Here is a 17,436-nt window from a genome sequence, read left to right on the forward strand (position 1 = left end):
ATTAAAAATAATAAGATACTTTAAAAAATTAGAGAAATAATGGAAATTTGTTATTGTATTGATTTACATTTTACACATTTAACACATTTGGTTTTCTGTCAATAAACTTCATGAATATTTTTATTTTATAATGCCTTAAGTTTGGAGTTTTATAGTGAAATTGCTGGTTTGTGTTACATTATTGCCTGAACTCCAGTGGATTTCTGGAATTTTTGAAAAGAAGTCAAGCAAGGTTAATGGGCTGACCAATACATTTTGCACACCTTTGTTAGTTAATACTGTATTTTTTGAGCTCTCCAGTAGGGACCATTGTTTTATGCCATACTGCCTTCTTGATCCCTTTTCCCCTGTCCCCATCTTCAACTATCCAGTTTAAGACACTAAACAAGTTATGCAAAAAAACACTTGTGCTCCACTTGTTTATAGCTACTCACCTTTGTCATCAGGTGAATGAGCTGCGAACAAGAATAAAAGAGCTGTCGGCAACAGAGAGCATTTTCCTCACTGCCACCATGGAGTTCAGAGAGACCATCAAAGGCATGTACTCTGTCCAGGTCAGTCAATGTCTTCCCCAATACCATCAAAAAAAGTTGGGCAGACAATATATTGTCATGTTTGCCTAGTCAGCAAATCTTTTAAAATCACTTACAGAATGCCTTCTACTGCCTGCAAGTCTTTTACAAAACAAAAACAAATTATGGTAAAGTTTTGAAGGTAAAAATGGCAAACAACTTTATAACTTTTCATGGCCACTTTGTGACCAACAGAAGCCCCAAATTGGTTACAAAGATTTGATGAAAGGCTTCCATAACAAAGTGAATTCACTAGCGGGATCCAAGGAAAAGGGAGAAGTCTCACTGGTGGTCAACCTGTTCCAGTCTGTGCTGGATGGCTTCATCAGGGGGGAAATAAAACGGGTGGAGTCTGAACCAGCCAAGGTAAATTTTGTTCTATTAGTCAATCATTATTTGCTAAGCCATTTTTAGAATGTAGACAACTTACTCATTCATGGTTCTTGGTTTTTGTCAGGCTACTAAAACGACAAAGAAGAGGAGAAAAAAAAAACAATGTGTAAGCTGAAAGTCCATATCAAGTTCCCTTATTTTGAATATTGGTAAGTAATCCCAGTCTATTGCCTTATGTCCTGTTTCCACAGCCTGACAGTCCTCTGGACCACCTGTTCAGCACATACCAGGTGAACATTATGCAGTCATGTGACTTGTGTGGCTCCTACATCTGGGGAATGGAGAAAGCCTACATGTGCAGTGGTGAGTACAAAAAGCTGTGAGACCACAACATGTAACCTCTGTTTAAGAAATACAAGTACACAGTTAAATTCAACATTTTTTTTCTTAGCTTGCAAGTTAATATGTCACAAGAAATGCCTGAAACAAATCATAACAGATTGCTCAACACGGTGTGCCATGAAGGTAGGAAATGACATATTCAGTCAAATAACATAATATGAATGAATAGCTCTGAAAATATAAACATCAATTTCTCAAGGCTCCCTGTATATAAATGTCTTATTTATACACTTTGTGTCTTTCTATGTAATAGGATGACAATGTACCTGGCTCCCTTCACTTTGGGGTGCAGGTGTGCGTCCTCACCAGTAAAGCCAACCCTGTGCCCAAAGTGGTGGAGTTGTTGCTGATGCATGTGGAGCTAAACGGCCTCTATACTGAGGGCATTTACCGCAAATCGGGCTCAGCCTGTCGAGCAAGGGAACTCCACCAGATTCTGGAGACCAGTAAGAAATTCTTTGCACCCCAGCTGAAACTTTTATTTATTTATTTATTAGCTCAATAGTTGATGCTGTATTTTTAAAACAAAGTCAAGAAATCCAAAATTTGCCGATTAAATTCTGTGACATGGCTGTACAAATCTGAAAAATGAATTCAGATGCTGCTCTGTGTTGTGCCATCAGATCCAGAGGGAGCATGCTTGGATAACTATCCCATCCACACGATCTCAGGCCTTGTTAAACGCTGGCTCAGAGACCTGCCAGATCCCCTCATGACGTTTTCCTTGTACAGCGACTTTCTGCATGCCGTGGGTAAGAAAACACTCATAGAATTTTTGCATTTGCAAAGCAACAACATAAAGTTCCTACGTTTTTGAAGAAGGAGCTTATTTATTTGTTGAATCAAAGATGTACACAAACTCAATCAGTCAGTCTGATATATTATCTTATTTTGAAAACTAAACTGTCTGTTTCTGGTTGGATGGAGCATAGTTTCTATTACTATGTCATTATGTAACATAATACACCAATACTAGAACTATTTCAGAGTTAAGATAAAATAAACTTTATTGATCCCACAGTGGGGAAAATTCACTGTTACAGCAGCTCAAAAGATAGGGGTATAAGGGCAGTATAAGAATATATTAAAAACAGTGCAAAAATTGCAGAGCACATTATATACACGATGAAATTTTCAAGAACACTATATATAAGAGGCTGAGGTTGTAGCAGTTATTGCACATAAGTCAGTGGAATGTGTATGTAAGAAGAAAAAGAAAAAAGAAATCAGCTTTCCTCTCCATTCACAGTAAACATATCAACACATATGATACTTGAAATAAATCTACTTTTTTAATTTGGAATATCAATTACTGTCCGATATGGATGTTGAAAATATATGAATCCCTTTGTTTGATCGCCCCTAGAGCTGCCAGAAAAACCTGAGAAAATAAGAGCTGTATACAAATTGATTGAAGAGCTTCCTCCTGCTAATTACAACACATTGGAGCGGCTTATCTTTCACCTCGTCAGGTAAGAAGATTTCTTTTCCTTATTTGTGTCATAAAACTCCCATAAGATTTTAACTCTGTCTTTTTAGGGTTGCAAAAGAAGAAGACCACAATAAAATGTCGCCGAGCTCTCTTGCTATCGTGTTTGCCCCCTGCATCCTGCGTTCACCTGATGCTAGTGACCCCTTCCTTGGTATGAAGGATGTGTCCAAGACCACGCTGTGAGTCATTGTCTTTGCACTACTGTCTACTGTATGCAAGAAGTTTTATATATTTGCCTTTTTCTTGTTAAGCCTGACTTCAAAGTACTGTATGTGTTTTTATTAGACATTATGTATTTTTGAAGATGTATCATTGACTTTGCTCTCTGCAGCTGTGTGGAAATCCTGATCTCTGAGCAGTTCAGGCGCTACAAAGAGAAGATGCAGAATATTCAAGAACTGGAATACGCAGAGGCGCTAGCTGTCAATCAGCTCAAACTGAGGAGACAAAACACGGTGAGCTGACACCAGAAAGACATGAAATAACCCCTGAGTCAAGGTCTGTCAGTTATTTAAGTCAGTGATCATGGAAGCACAAAAAGGTTATTCACTTACAGAAATATACAATACAATGCAATAACTTTATTAATCCCCGAAGGGAAATTCAATTGTCTGGGTTCTCATCTGTTTACTTTAGAATTAAATAGTCTAATTGCTGATGGTAAGAAAGATATATATTAATCCTCTGAACCCCAAGCAGTTTCTACTCTTTTTACTTACTGTAAAGTCTTTTATTATCTATCGATCGATCGATTGATCGATCGATAGATCTATTACTGCATCTTGTACTGCATCTTAGGGAAGTAACATTCTACTTCATAGTTTGACTATTCCATGCATTTACACTTGTTATATGGCCATAGAATAATGTTATGATCAAGAATAAGCCATAGTTTTCAATTTAAAGATGCTCTGTGGAGGTTCCTTGTTAACAAGCTAAATTTCCCTTTCTACTTGGTGTTGTTCACTAAAACACATTATCTGGGCTATATCCATCCATCCATTATCTATACACCGCTTAATCCTCACTAGGGCTGGGGGGGGGGGGGCTGGAGTCTATCCCAGCTGACTCGGGTGAAGGCAGGGGACACCCTAGACAGGTCACCAGTCTGTTGCAGGGCTACATACAGAGAGAAACAATCACTCTCACATTCACACCTACAGGCAATTTAGAATGATCAATTAACCTCAGCATATTTTTGGACTGTGGGAGGAAGCCGGAGTACCCGGAGAAAACCCACACATGCACAGGGAGAACATGCAAACTCCATGCAGAAAGATCCCGGGAAAGCCGGGACGCGAACCAGGGACCTTCTTGCTGCAAGGTGAAAGTGCTAACCACTACGCCACTGTGCAGCCCCCCTGGGCTATATCACACTACCGAAATGCATGTTTAGCCTTGTGTGTTCATGAGACAGAAAAACGTGGAGACCAGCACATTAAAGAAACCACTTGATAACATCATTGGAGGTCAGACACTTCTTATGATGCCACTGTACAAAAGCTCTAAATCTAATCTAAATTTTTGACATCTGACTGACTTGATGACCTACTGACAGCTGACACAAACAATGCTCTGATCTCTGCAGGTTGTTGAAAAGCCTTCACAGCTGGATGTTCCACAGCAAACACATTTTGATGAAACAGATAAACTCATCGAAAGGATCAAGTCCATCAAACAAGAGAAGTGAGCTAAAGTAGTTTCATTGTAGTTAAACTCACTCTGCAGTTATAATTGCATGTTTGAATAATAATGTCTTGGTTTGTCATATATAGAGTGGACTTGGCCTGCACCTTACCTAACCTGGAGCAGGAGAACTCTGACAATGACAACCTAGACTCATCATCATCAATGAGCACAGAGAGCCTAGAAGACCGTCTGGGGAGCTTGGAATCGGAAGGTCAGTAAAGAGGTAAAGTACTTTCACCTTCCTCTCGGTTTTTAAAGGCTCGGACTGGAATGACGTAAAGAAATTTGTGTTCTATTTTTAATGTCCCATCCATATGGTATATGATATATCGGACATGATCAGGATTGCTATTTGTGTGTAGAAAATACATGTCGACTAATGCATGGTGAAAACAACATTCATAGGGGTTCAGTATGCCTCAAATGAGTTATTCTGTACATTGTGTTGTTTAATCACATCTAAAAACAGCAGTGTTTATGCTTGTTCCAACTTGCCACACTCAATGGTAGGTTTTTGTGCTTTTCACGTGTCTCCTCAAAACATTGAATCATACATGCAGGGTTAAAAACCCATGCATTTTACTCAAAAGCAATAATGGGTTTGCATTTGGTTGCATCACAAAAATAACTCAAGTAGTTGTGTAAAGAATAAATTAAGTGAGTTTCAGAGTCGGAATCAAATCATCTTACCTGTAACAGTTCTTAACATCTTATCTGCCTGGGAATAATGAGGTCTATTTTGTGAAGTTGCAAAAACCCATTTCCAGAATCATAAAGGTATGGAAGGGGAGTTCAGATGCTGGTTCACTGTCTGTAAAACAATTCAGTTGAAGCACACGGACAACATATTCTGTTTCACCTTTCTGATGCTGGAACTAAGAGACTTCATTTAGGATTTTCAGTAAACCAACAATCACACAGTTGTATCACTTTATGCAGCTATTATCAAGTGTGTGAACTTCAATTCCTACCAATTTTAATTTATCTCAAATTTAGACTTTTCATTAATTCACTTTACAACTTATTTTATCATGTAAAAACAAGTGCAACATTTTAATCCTTTCCATTAAAGATTTTACTTAAGTGTGCTTTATCATCCTCATATTTAACCTTTTGAAACCAGAAATGAAGTACTGTTGGATTTTTAACTTTCTGACTATCCTTGCGACATCTGCGATGTGCCATTCCATTAGAAAGCTTCACTAAATCTAAGCAAAGGATTGTGATATTTCTTTAAAATCAGTTTATTCCATGTGCCTTTTCGACATAGATTCCAAGCGTTTTTTGAGTTCTCTCTGCTTCTGGGTATAGTTGTACTGTTTACGCAGAGGTCCAAGACTTTACATTGCAATGAAAAATGAGTGAACCCAGTGAGTAAACTTGTGACAGGAGAAAAAAACGCAGAGACTCTTGTTGGGATTCAGAGGGTTAAGTGATTGGGGTTTTATTTACCATAGAGTGCAACCATAAACAACAGCTGCAAGCACTTTCTTTCAGACCAAGTTGTTTTATTTTTGAAGCATTACTTTGTTACTACAGAGAAGATGTTAGCTCTCAAAAGTACTAAAACTTTATATCTGGGTACACTGGTTATTTTCATATCACTGTCTTTTTGTTTTCCGTTTACATAAGCAAGTCAAACTAAAACATGTAGTTGGCGTTCAATGGGCCTGTTTGCCACAAAGTGCGTACCAAGTATGTTTATTAATGTGATGTTTCTGTTAGCAGGGAAAGAGAAAGTGCAGTTGAAAACCCAGAGACCCAACTGCCCACAGAAACCTCCTGACCTAGCGCAGCGAGTCAGAAAACTAATGGCTCTATCAGACAATGAACAGACAGAGCTCACGTCAGGACAAAACACAGATGTTATGCAATCCATGTGTTTCCTGCCCAACCAAGACACCCCAGTCCCGGCCAGCAAGCCCCAAGACACCAACAAGACTTTAAATGGTAGCTTTGATGACCTGGACATCCCTTATATTGATGAGGATGAAGATCCAAGCTGAGCATAAAACCGCAAGCTGTAATAATTTGAATCTTCCCAAGTATGTGCTAACAGAAGAAAAAATAATATGCACTTTGTTTTACAGACTTTTCCATTTGTCAGTGCTGCTATGGAAACAAAGTGCCTTGAGAATTTTGATGTATTTAATGGGAGTTTATGCTGACCATTCCTTCGGGTTTTTATAGCAGATCTGAAGAACTACTTGTCATCTTTATATTGATATACTACTTGTGAATTTAAACATGTTTTACTATCTGTACAGTAAGCATTTTATAAATTGCAGAAATTCTCTTCTGTGTAACTCTGAAGAGGGAAAACAGGACAACATGATGAGAAACAATTGAGTACATGAGAGTCTCCTTTACTAAAGGATAGTACTCTGGACAATACACCGCCATTGTGGTACTAATGGGAGTCTATTCTGTTTGTGGGGGGAAAACTATCTTTTAACTGTACCAGAAAAGTACTAACCTTGTACTGAGAGTGATTCTCCATTGTACAGAGTGTTTTCATTTTAGTCTGTGCCTGAATCCCTTCAGTTGTCTTTTCTCTTTTCAATTTCTTATGGTATACATAAAGCTGTAACTGATCATTGATTTAGTATACCCATAAAGGAAGTGTTGCCTTTTAGATTGACTGACTATTTTTGTTATTGCAGGCTGTTCAGTTTCACCCAGGAAGCTTCTTTGTATATATTCTTGTCATCATTTTATGTGCATGCCTGTATATTTTCTAAGGGGTAGGACTGATGGATATTATAGTTGGCATCTCCAAATCTGACTTATGTCACCAACTGAAATAAAAGAACAACTGACAAGTGTCTCCTCCTGTGATGCTAAGAACAGTGACACAAAACATCTTCCCTTAAACCATAGCCAATGTAGCTACTGTTTAACAGCAACAAGTCTCTTGATGCATGGCACGTTCATGTCAGAAATTAGAAGTACTTCAGTATCACTCTGACAAACACAAACTGCATTTGAGGAAATCTGTAAAGTGAAGGACTAAAAAGAGAAAACATACAAAAAGCCAGCTTTTGTGTTAGAAATGTAAAATGTATGTCCAATAGTATATAATATTGTTAAAATACTGATGCCTTTTCAATTTAATTTAATTGATGGGTTTTCCCCAGTGTTTAAATTTTGAGTGTTGGACTATACAGTATATCACTAAATTGTAATATATGATCCAAGTTAATTTTAATACATAAACAACCCCAGACTCAAAATTATTCAGCAAAACAAACCTTTGAGACTACTATGTGGTCAGAAAAACATGCATTTTACACTCACCCTGCGGCCAATTTCCTACACAAGCTTAGTTTTTAAGGTTTTTTTTCATCATTTCCCAACCCATGCTTTTCCCAGAACTCTAAAACATTTTATCCATTCTAAATGAAGTGGTAAATTGAAATATCTCTAGATTTCACTTTTCTTCTTCCCAATATTAGAACATGGCAAAACAATGAAGAAAATATGTTTCTTTTCACCATTATTTTAGCAAACTTCAATGTTTTGTTTTGTTTTAGAGTTTATTTTCAAATCTGATTAAGGGAATTGGGGTGCACAGTAAAAATCTATAATTTTCTGGATTTTTTCTTTCTATTTTCCTGAATTTTTGATAGACACAAAATTTTAATAAAATCACAAAACCTGACTGAATTTCTGTGTTTACTGTAAAACAGCTTTAAAAATCTGTAACGGTGAAAAACGATAAGTGTAGATTTTTTAAGTATTATTATGACAAAAATTGAGAAATTTGTGTAATTTCAAAAATATTTCCTTTTTATTTATTGGATGAAACTGGTACATTTAAGTTTAATACCGTCAATATATTTCTAAAAATACACACATTTTCTGACAGTTAACAGAAAGAGAACTATTGATTCTGTTATTACATGTGGATTTGTTTGCTGAATGAGATATATCTAGTATAATTACAGAGGTAGCAACAAAAATGTTGAATTAATGGGCTTTCATTTGTTTTTATTATTATACAATCACTTATCATTATGGCTATCTATGTACCTACCTATCTATGTAATTAATATTTTCATATGTTATGGGTAATTCAACCATCCATCCAGGTTCATCCACTTATTATGTAGGGTTGCAGGAGGCAGCAGATGATTCAAGATAATTTTATAGGAATTACAAATAATACTCTTCATTAAAGAGAAGCCAAAAAATACTCACCTCATTTTAAATCACGGCTACAAAATGTATATAAAATAAATAAATTATTCATTATTACTATCTTTTACTCTTTATTTTATTTTATTACAGTGTACATAAAAAAATGATTTAAAGTTCAATCAAAGGCATTTGGTCTGTACCATAGACTGTATAATACAGTATTGTACAGTCTATGGTCTGGACACATGAGATAGCGCGTTGTATGTCTCTGGCTTGACTAAATTTTGTTGAGTGGCTTCGTGGAAGTGGACGAACATCTTGTACACTTCCTTCATAAACTCAACCTCTCTCCATAAAAGGAATTTCCTCTTTGTTGCCCGCGGTGTGATGTTCACAAATCACCATGTGAGGATCAAAAGCACGAATCCTTATTGAACCAATTAGATGCAGTTTGATTTTGCTATTTTATTAGGTAGCCAATTGCCGACCGGTATTGCGTTGGAGGGGCGGGACAGTGTTTAGTTCAGGAAGACGGACTGAAGTGAGGTGGAGATGAGAAATCATCATTTAGTTAGCTCGCGGTTAGCTGCCTGAAGCCGACTGCCGAAGTGTGATGAGCTTAGGACCCGATATTAGTACATTATTTTACTTTCGATAGGTGCAACGATGACCCTTTGACATCAAGAATGGACATAAGTTAACAATGACGGGGGAGAAAAAGAAGAAAAAGCGGCTGAACCGCAGCATTCTTCTTGCAAAGAAAATTATAATAAAAGATGGAGGAAGTGTGAGTTAAATATTTATTTATCTTCGTTAACTTAGCCTGCCAGTGCGCTAAACTGGCTCTCAGCCACTGGTCTTAGCTAGTAGCCTTGTTTATTTTGTGAAAACACGGCAGTCAAAGTGGTATTTGTTTACGGCTGTCAGTCTTAAACTGTTTGCCACGGCAGCTATGTTATCCGTTAAAGCTAGCGGGGTGTTGTGGGGACCGCCTAGCTAACTAGCTAACACAGCTAGCTAGGTACTAGCACTAGCCAATGTTAGCGGCCTACATTAGCTAGTCGTTTACACGTCAGCTCGGGGAACGCTAGCTGGCTAATGGCAACGTTAGCTATGCTTTTTTAAAATCAACTTTCTTACTGGCGAAATTCACTCGCCTTGAGTGTTAGCTTATCCTGCCTAAGTCTATGTTAAATGTTAACGTTTGTTCATATCTTGTGCAGAGTACATTTGACACTGGAAACTGGTAGTAGCTTAACATTAGCTCACTAGCATATGTTTAATTGGGTTTATTTTTACCCTACTGCAATTAACAGATGTCTTTAGCTAATTTTAAACTACGTTATGTGCTACCAAGCTCAAAAGACTCAAAGTAAGCTTAGTTGTTAGATAATAGGGCCTTATGGTCAATAACGTGGCTTATAAGTAGGTGAGTGCAAGACGTTTAAACACCGGGTTTGGTGGTGTTTGTTGAAAACAAGCTAACACCACATTTAAGTCTACGTTCCAGACGACTGAAAACACAGACTAACCTCCTGAAGCTAACACTACCCCTGTAGTAACGGAACACAGTAAGTCGGATGTTGTCAGGATCTTAACATACTGGCGCTTTGCCCCGACCCAGCATCTTTATATTTTAATCTGGTAGTTGCACCATACCTGAGTAAAATTCATGTAAAATATGAGACGCTGTACTCCGGCTAAAGTAATGTCTTTCCACTTTCATTTAATGCTAAGTCCATGTTCCGCGTTTATATCACGTACTGCAGGGTAGCTAGACCAGCGGTAATGAATGTTCACACGGTTACAGTCACATGTAAATGTGTGCCTTGGAAATACTCCTTCTTTTTTTTTTTTTTGAAGTAACTTAGGTGACCAACCCTTTAAAAAGTCCAGGAGCTGAGATGCAGGTGCTTGTGAAGAGAAAGAGTGTACCTAAAAAAAAATACCACTTTTATCCAGATAAGTAACTGAAAATATTCTGCAAATCTGCTGTCTGTAGTGTTGACAAAAACATAAGTTTTTATGTTGTTATATAACAACAGCAGCTTAAAAGAAAACATTAAAGTCTGTTTTCATTGCTCCCCGGCTACCTGTTGCCAGATTTTGTCAGTTAATTTGATTACTGAAGAAGCCATTTTCTATTTATAGTAATAGGAAGTATCTGGACAAACAATATTGTTATTACTGCAAATATCCAGCAGTGTGAGTGTAAAACAAAATATTTTTAATGAAACACTTGGCATGAATGAAAGTATTCAGATTTTAGTAAACTGATTCGACATATATGAACAGTATTTTGAACTGTGTTTTTTGATCATCTATGTCATATCATTTTAACGCATGATTGCAATGATATGGCTTCAATTTTATTTATAGAGCACGGATTCACAACATACACCATGTCAAAGCACTTAGCATAGTAATGGACATACCTCATGAATTACAAACAGAACAGAAAACCCAACAATCCAAAGTTGCCTTTGGATTCCCTATGAGCGACGGTGGGAAGGAGCGTATGTGTATGAATATATCCAGAACTTTTTTTCTGAAACTGTTGTTATTGAAAAAAAATAAAAATTTTCATCCGGGGCTATTCATAAAACATTCAGGGCCGTAGCCTCGGATGCCCAAGCCTATCAAAGCCACTGTTATAAACATATGCTGTTTCTTTAGAATTTGTTGCCAGCGTTTCATCAATTATCAGTCAGGGCCTATTGTGTCCTAAATTTATGTTCCCCTGTCCGGGCTACGGACACCTGTTGAACAGTTATGATGAAACCTTGTCCTAATGTTATGAAATAGGATTTGACTGGAAGTATCACACTTTGTCAATAATCAGAAGAAACAATCACCTCACTATCATATAAGTGCTTTTAATTAGTTTGGTCTTTTACATAGTGGAAGTGATGATTGGGCTAAATTAGGCAAAGAGTGAGGATGTTGGGATTGCTATACATGCTGTGAGGCATCAGTACTGTTTATAGAATCAGTTGGAAAGTAATGCCAACGTGCTGGAAATCCATACGAAGACAAAGAGTTGCAGTCTTAATGAAGAGATCTGTAAACAGTTGTTTTCCGTCAAGGATGGTCACATGCTATCCTGATAGCATTTTGTTCTAAACATCTCAACATCTTACATGATGTGGCTCTGTTCCAATCAAACTCCTAGTTCATATCACTTTCAGCAGCCAGCTATGTCAAATAATAGATTTAGACACTCAGTAGTCGGTAGCAAAGCATGGTCTCTAAATGCCTAGCTGGGCATCATTTTAATGGAGAGGAAGTTTCAACATTCATATGAGACCATTACAGATTGTTCCTCACTTTGTCAGAAAGCAGTTAAGTAAGTATGTATTTGTACATTTACCATGGAACAAAAGCGGTGGGAGTTAATCCAATTTGTGCCCTGAACAGGCCTGTAGACTAGTTTTCACTGATGGAAAGTAACAAACCACAAGTGAGTAGCAGCTAGTATCTTTAAGATGGCCTTGACCTATTTTATAGTCTCCACAATTAACACAACTCATTGTGTTTCCTGCCAAAGATCCTGCTCAGCATCCACACTCACGCCATCACACTATCTCTTCACCTTACAGATTTTGCTAAGCTGCAAAGTATGTAAGCCGTGAGTCAAAAAGGATGTCTATTTGTGTTTTACTCTCTACAGATATAGGTCTGCATTTTTAGAGTGACTTAGTACACGAATATTGTGCTGTTTCACTTGTCAAATTAATCTGTAGAATTTTTAGCTTCACCATGTTGTCTCACTTCAATTAATATTGTAATTAGAGTAAGTATAACTAGATTAACAGAACCACAATGCTCCCCATGCTTTTAACTTTTTTCTGAAACTGTTGTTATTGAAAAAAAATAAAAATTTTCATCCGGGGCTATTCATAAAACATTCAGGGCCGTAGCCTCGGATGCCCAAGCCTATCAAAGCCACTGTTATAAACATATGCTGTTTCTTTAGAATTTGTTGCCAGCGTTTCATCAATTATCAGTCAGGGCCTATTGTGTCCTAAATTTATGTTCCCCTGTCCGGGCTACGGACACCTGTTGAACAGTTATGATGAAACCTTGTCCTAATGTTATGAAATAGGATTTGACTGGAAGTATCACACTTTGTCAATAATCAGAAGAAACAATCACCTCACTATCATATAAGTGCTTTTAATTAGTTTGGTCTTTTACATAGTGGAAGTGATGATTGGGCTAAATTAGGCAAAGAGTGAGGATGTTGGGATTGCTATACATGCTGTGAGGCATCAGTACTGTTTATAGAATCAGTTGGAAAGTAATGCCAACGTGCTGGAAATCCATACGAAGACAAAGAGTTGCAGTCTTAATGAAGAGATCTGTAAACAGTTGTTTTCCGTCAAGGATGGTCACATGCTATCCTGATAGCATTTTGTTCTAAACATCTCAACATCTTACATGATGTGGCTCTGTTCCAATCAAACTCCTAGTTCATATCACTTTCAGCAGCCAGCTATGTCAAATAATAGATTTAGACACTCAGTAGTCGGTAGCAAAGCATGGTCTCTAAATGCCTAGCTGGGCATCATTTTAATGGAGAGGAAGTTTCAACATTCATATGAGACCATTACAGATTGTTCCTCACTTTGTCAGAAAGCAGTTAAGTAAGTATGTATTTGTACATTTACCATGGAACAAAAGCGGTGGGAGTTAATCCAATTTGTGCCCTGAACAGGCCTGTAGACTAGTTTTCACTGATGGAAAGTAACAAACCACAAGTGAGTAGCAGCTAGTATCTTTAAGATGGCCTTGACCTATTTTATAGTCTCCACAATTAACACAACTCATTGTGTTTCCTGCCAAAGATCCTGCTCAGCATCCACACTCACGCCATCACACTATCTCTTCACCTTACAGATTTTGCTAAGCTGCAAAGTATGTAAGCCGTGAGTCAAAAAGGATGTCTATTTGTGTTTTACTCTCTACAGATATAGGTCTGCATTTTTAGAGTGACTTAGTACACGAATATTGTGCTGTTTCACTTGTCAAATTAATCTGTAGAATTTTTAGCTTCACCATGTTGTCTCACTTCAATTAATATTGTAATTAGAGTAAGTATAACTAGATTAACAGAACCACAATGCTCCCCATGCTTTTAACTTACTCTTAATAATAATAATAATAATAATAAATTTTATTTATAAAGCGCTTTTCCAAAAGCTCAAAGACGCTGTACATAAAATACAATAAGATAGAACAAAACAGATAATTAAAATCAGTAGATAGTAAACAAGTTCAAGATAAAATACAGAATCACTTAAGGAAAGCAGATCTAAAAAGGTGAGTCTTTAAAAGGGATTTAAATGTGGTGAGGTTGGTGCAGTCACGGAGGGCATGGGGGAGTGAGTTCCAGAGTGTGGGGGCGGCAATGGCGAAGGCTCTGTCCCCCCAATGTCGCCGGCTGGTCCTGTGCGGGATGGAAAGGAGGTTTGTGTGGGAGGAACGGAGATTCCTGGGGGGGGTGTAGGGGAGGAGCAAATCGGTAAGGTAAGAGGGGGCTAGATTATGGATGGACTTGAAGGTGAGGAGAAGCAGTTTGTACTGGATGCGGTGTGAAATGGGGAGCCAATGGAGGTTCCGCAGGACGGGTGTGACATGGTCGTGAGAACAGGTTCGGGTGAGGAGTCGGGCAGCAGAGTTCTGAATGAGTTGAAGTTTATTGAGAACTTTGGAGGTGGAGCCGAAGAGAACGCTATTGCAGTAGTCAAGGCGGGAAGTGACGAAGGCATGAATGAGGGTTTCAGCGGCTGAGAAGGAGAGGAAGGGGCGGAGACGGGCGACGTTGCGGAGATGGAAATAGGCAGTTTTGGTGATCTGATTAATGTGGGGTTCAAAAGTGAGGTTGCTGTCAAATATCACACCGAGGTTGCGGATGTGAGCAGAAGGAGATAGGGTGGTGTTATCAATGGTAATGGGGGGGTGGGGAAATGGTGTGAGTGATTTAGGTCCAATAAGGATGAGATCAGTCTTGTCACAGTTTAGCAGGAGAAAATTTTTCCTCATCCAGGATTTAATGTCGGCCAGGCAGCTGGAGAGAGAGGGGAGGGTGGTGGTGGCGGTGGTGTTGGTGGAGATGTAGAGTTGGATATCGTCGGCGTAGCAATGGAAGTGTAGGTTGTGGCGGCGGATGATGTTGCCGAGGGGGAGGAGGTACAGGATAAAGAGGAGGGGGCCAAGTACTGATCCTTGAGGGACACCATGGGACAGGGGGGCGGTGGGTGATGTGCAGTTGTTGACCTTGATGAATTGTTGTCGATTAGTGAGATATGATGTGAACCAGGTGAGGGCGGTGCCGGTGATGTTAATGGAGGATTGAAGGCGGGACAGGAGGATGGAGTGATTGATTGTGTCAAATGCTGCAGAGAGGTCGAGAAGAATGAGGATGGTGACTTGTCCAGAGTCTGAGGAGAGGAGGAGATCATTGGTGACCTTGAGGAGAGCAGTTTCAGTGCTGTGATGAGAGCGGAATCCGGATTGAAAGGTTTCATACAGGTTGTTGGAGGTGAGGTGAGTTTTCAACTGGGCAGCGACGACACGTTCTAATGTTTTGGATATGAAGGGGAGATTGGAGATGGGCCGGAAGTTGTGAGGGGAGGTTGGATCCAAACCAGGTTTTTTGAGGATGGGGGAGACAGAGGCGAGCTTGAGGGGTGAGGGGACACAGCCAGTACTGAGGGAAGTGTTGATGATGTTAGAGATGAGGGGGGCGATAACAGGGAGGCAGTTTTTGAGGAGGGCAGTGGGGATGGGGTCCAGGCAGGATGTGGAGTTTTTAGTTCCAGTGATGAATTTGGGCAGGTCCAGGGGGGAAACGGGCGAGAAGTGGGCCAGGGGGGGAAAGTTCAGAGGGTTTGGTGGAGGAGAGGGGGGATCAAGTGAAGTGGGAGAGGTGACAAGGCTGCTGTGGATGGAGATGATTTTGTTATGAAAAAAAGAGAGGAATAGGTTGCATTTGTCAGTGGTGAACGAGTTTGAGACGGTGTCCGGGGGGGCAAGGAGTTTATTGACAGTTGAGAAGAGGGATTTGGGGTTGTTGGAGCTGGTATTGATCAGGTCAGAGTAGAAAGTGGACCGTGCAGATTTCAGGGCGTCTTTGTATTGTTGGAGGAAGTCGGAGTAGGCTTGGCGGTGAACTGTCAGGTTTGTTTTCTTGACAAGACGTTCTAGCTGTCGTTTATGGGCTTTCATGAGGTGGAGTTCAGGGGTGTACCATGGAGCAGAGTGGGAGAAAGTAACTAATTTGGATTTGAGGGGAGCAAGCTGATCAAGACAGGAAGAGAGAGTATGATTGTAGTGGTTGATGAGGTCAGTGGGGTTATTGATTGACGGGGGAGGGGAGACGGACAATGCAGTGGTCAGTGAGGCGGAGAATACAGAGGGGGAGAGTGATCTGGTGTTTCTAAAAAAGATTGTCCGTTTTTCCTTGGGCAGGGGGGTGGGGAGGCTGATGTCCATAGTTATTGCTAGGTGGTCAGAGATGGAGAGATGACAGCTGGAGATATTTAGGACTGTAAGACCAGAGGAGCAAACCAGATCGAGGATGTGTCCATGGTTGTGGGTGGGGAAATTGACATGCTGGGTGAGGTTGAGTGATTGTAGGAGATCTAGGAAGTCAGAGGCAGATTTACTGTGAAGGTTGTCCATGTGAAAGTTGAAGTCACCAAGGATGAGGACTGACGGAGATGTAGCTAATAGCTGGGTGGCAAAGTGGGAAAAGTCAGGGAGAAATGAGGGGTTTGGTTTAGGTGGGCGGTAAATGATAGCAGTGACCATTGGGGTGGGACCGGGTGATTTAAAAACAAGGTGTTCAAAGGAGGGGGAGGCAGGGATGGAAAGTGGGATGGTTGTGAAGACCTGTTTGTGGATGACTGCGATGCCGCCTCCTCGACCTTCTGGGCGGGGTGAGTTGAGGTACGTGTATCCGGAGGGGGTGGCTTGGTTGAGTGGGTAGAAGTCCAGTGGTTTGTGCCATGTTTCGGTTAGACAGAGGAAGTCCAGTTTATTGTCCAGGATGAATAATTGTAGAATGGGGCCTTTGCTGGTGACGGAGCGGGTGTTGAAGAGGGCAAAGTTCAGGTGAAGTGTGGATGTGTGATTAGGGGAGGGCTTCTGGGGACAAGGCTGTGAGGTCCGTGGAAGTGGGCGAAGGTTAGCAAAATGGCAGTTTCTGAGGGAGGGCTGCCGAGGTTGTCTGAAGCTGATGATGGTGGGGATTTGGCAGCTTGTTGAATTCTGGTACTGCGGGGGTGACGGGCAAGGGGAGCCAGAGGGGGGAGGCAGTGGGTGTGCTGGAGGGGAAGATGGGGGGAGTTCCAGGTGGGGACAGAGGGGGGCGCTGTAGCTGGGAGGCGGTTCAGTGGAGCGTGAAGAAGAGATGGATGTAAACACTGGCACTAGTCAGTCTGAAGTGTGGACGGTGTATTGGATATTTGAGATTAAAAGTGATCTGCCGGACCTGTTTGGATGGATGCCATCACTGTTAAAATATTCTGGCCTGTTCCAGAAACAGTTAAAATTGTCAATAAAGTTAATTCTGCTGGCACGGCAGAACGAGCTAATCCAAGTGTTCAGGCTGAGCAGTCTGCTGAAGCGCTCAGAGTTGTTGTTTACCGTTGGTAGGGGCCCGCTAATAAAAATAGACTTTCCGCAGTCTTTCAGTAAGTCCGTCAGATTTTGAAAATCACGTTTTGTCTGCTCAGACTGGGGGCGCGCTGTGTCGTTGCAGCCGACGTGAAGGATAATGCGGTGTACAGAGGAGGGGAGTGA

At 40.1% G+C, this 17,436-nt stretch overlaps 2 protein-coding genes across 8 annotated transcripts in view; both read left to right on the plus strand.

The window, feature by feature from the left end:
• myo9b (myosin IXb) overlaps nucleotides 1-8,149 on the plus strand; it is a 35,702-nt gene extending 27,553 nt beyond the window's left edge. For 4 of the 7 annotated variants that reach the window (XM_023265633.3, XM_023265635.3, XM_023265636.3 and 1 more), the window contains 13 exons: nucleotides 447-554; nucleotides 768-938; nucleotides 1,030-1,071; nucleotides 1,157-1,268; nucleotides 1,357-1,430; nucleotides 1,561-1,753; nucleotides 1,931-2,059; nucleotides 2,674-2,779; nucleotides 2,847-2,978; nucleotides 3,131-3,254; nucleotides 4,388-4,485; nucleotides 4,575-4,699; nucleotides 6,214-8,149. In XM_023265633.3, the coding sequence (XP_023121401.1) occupies nucleotides 447-554; nucleotides 768-938; nucleotides 1,030-1,071; nucleotides 1,157-1,268; nucleotides 1,357-1,430; nucleotides 1,561-1,753; nucleotides 1,931-2,059; nucleotides 2,674-2,779; nucleotides 2,847-2,978; nucleotides 3,131-3,254; nucleotides 4,388-4,485; nucleotides 4,575-4,699; nucleotides 6,214-6,494 (1,695 nt within the window). In that variant the 3' untranslated portion in view covers nucleotides 6,495-8,149. Of the gene's footprint in view, nucleotides 1-446; nucleotides 555-767; nucleotides 939-1,029; nucleotides 1,072-1,156; nucleotides 1,269-1,356; nucleotides 1,431-1,560; nucleotides 1,754-1,930; nucleotides 2,060-2,673; nucleotides 2,780-2,846; nucleotides 2,979-3,130; nucleotides 3,255-4,387; nucleotides 4,486-4,574; nucleotides 4,712-6,213 lie in introns of all 7 variants that reach the window. The other 3 variants (XM_023265634.3, XM_023265637.3, XM_023265638.3) reach the window with 3 other exon arrangements.
• Nucleotides 8,150-9,183: 1,034 nt separating this feature from the next.
• mfsd14a2 (major facilitator superfamily domain containing 14A2) overlaps nucleotides 9,184-17,436 on the plus strand; it is a 28,173-nt gene continuing 19,920 nt past the window's right edge. The window contains exon 1 of the mRNA XM_023265639.3: nucleotides 9,184-9,415. Within this exon, the coding sequence (XP_023121407.1) occupies nucleotides 9,332-9,415 (84 nt within the window). The 5' untranslated portion in view covers nucleotides 9,184-9,331. The remainder of the gene's footprint in view (nucleotides 9,416-17,436) is intronic.

Source organism: Amphiprion ocellaris, chromosome 10 (assembly GCF_022539595.1).
Source record: "Amphiprion ocellaris isolate individual 3 ecotype Okinawa chromosome 10, ASM2253959v1, whole genome shotgun sequence".
Lineage (NCBI taxonomy): Eukaryota > Metazoa > Chordata > Actinopteri > Pomacentridae > Amphiprion > Amphiprion ocellaris.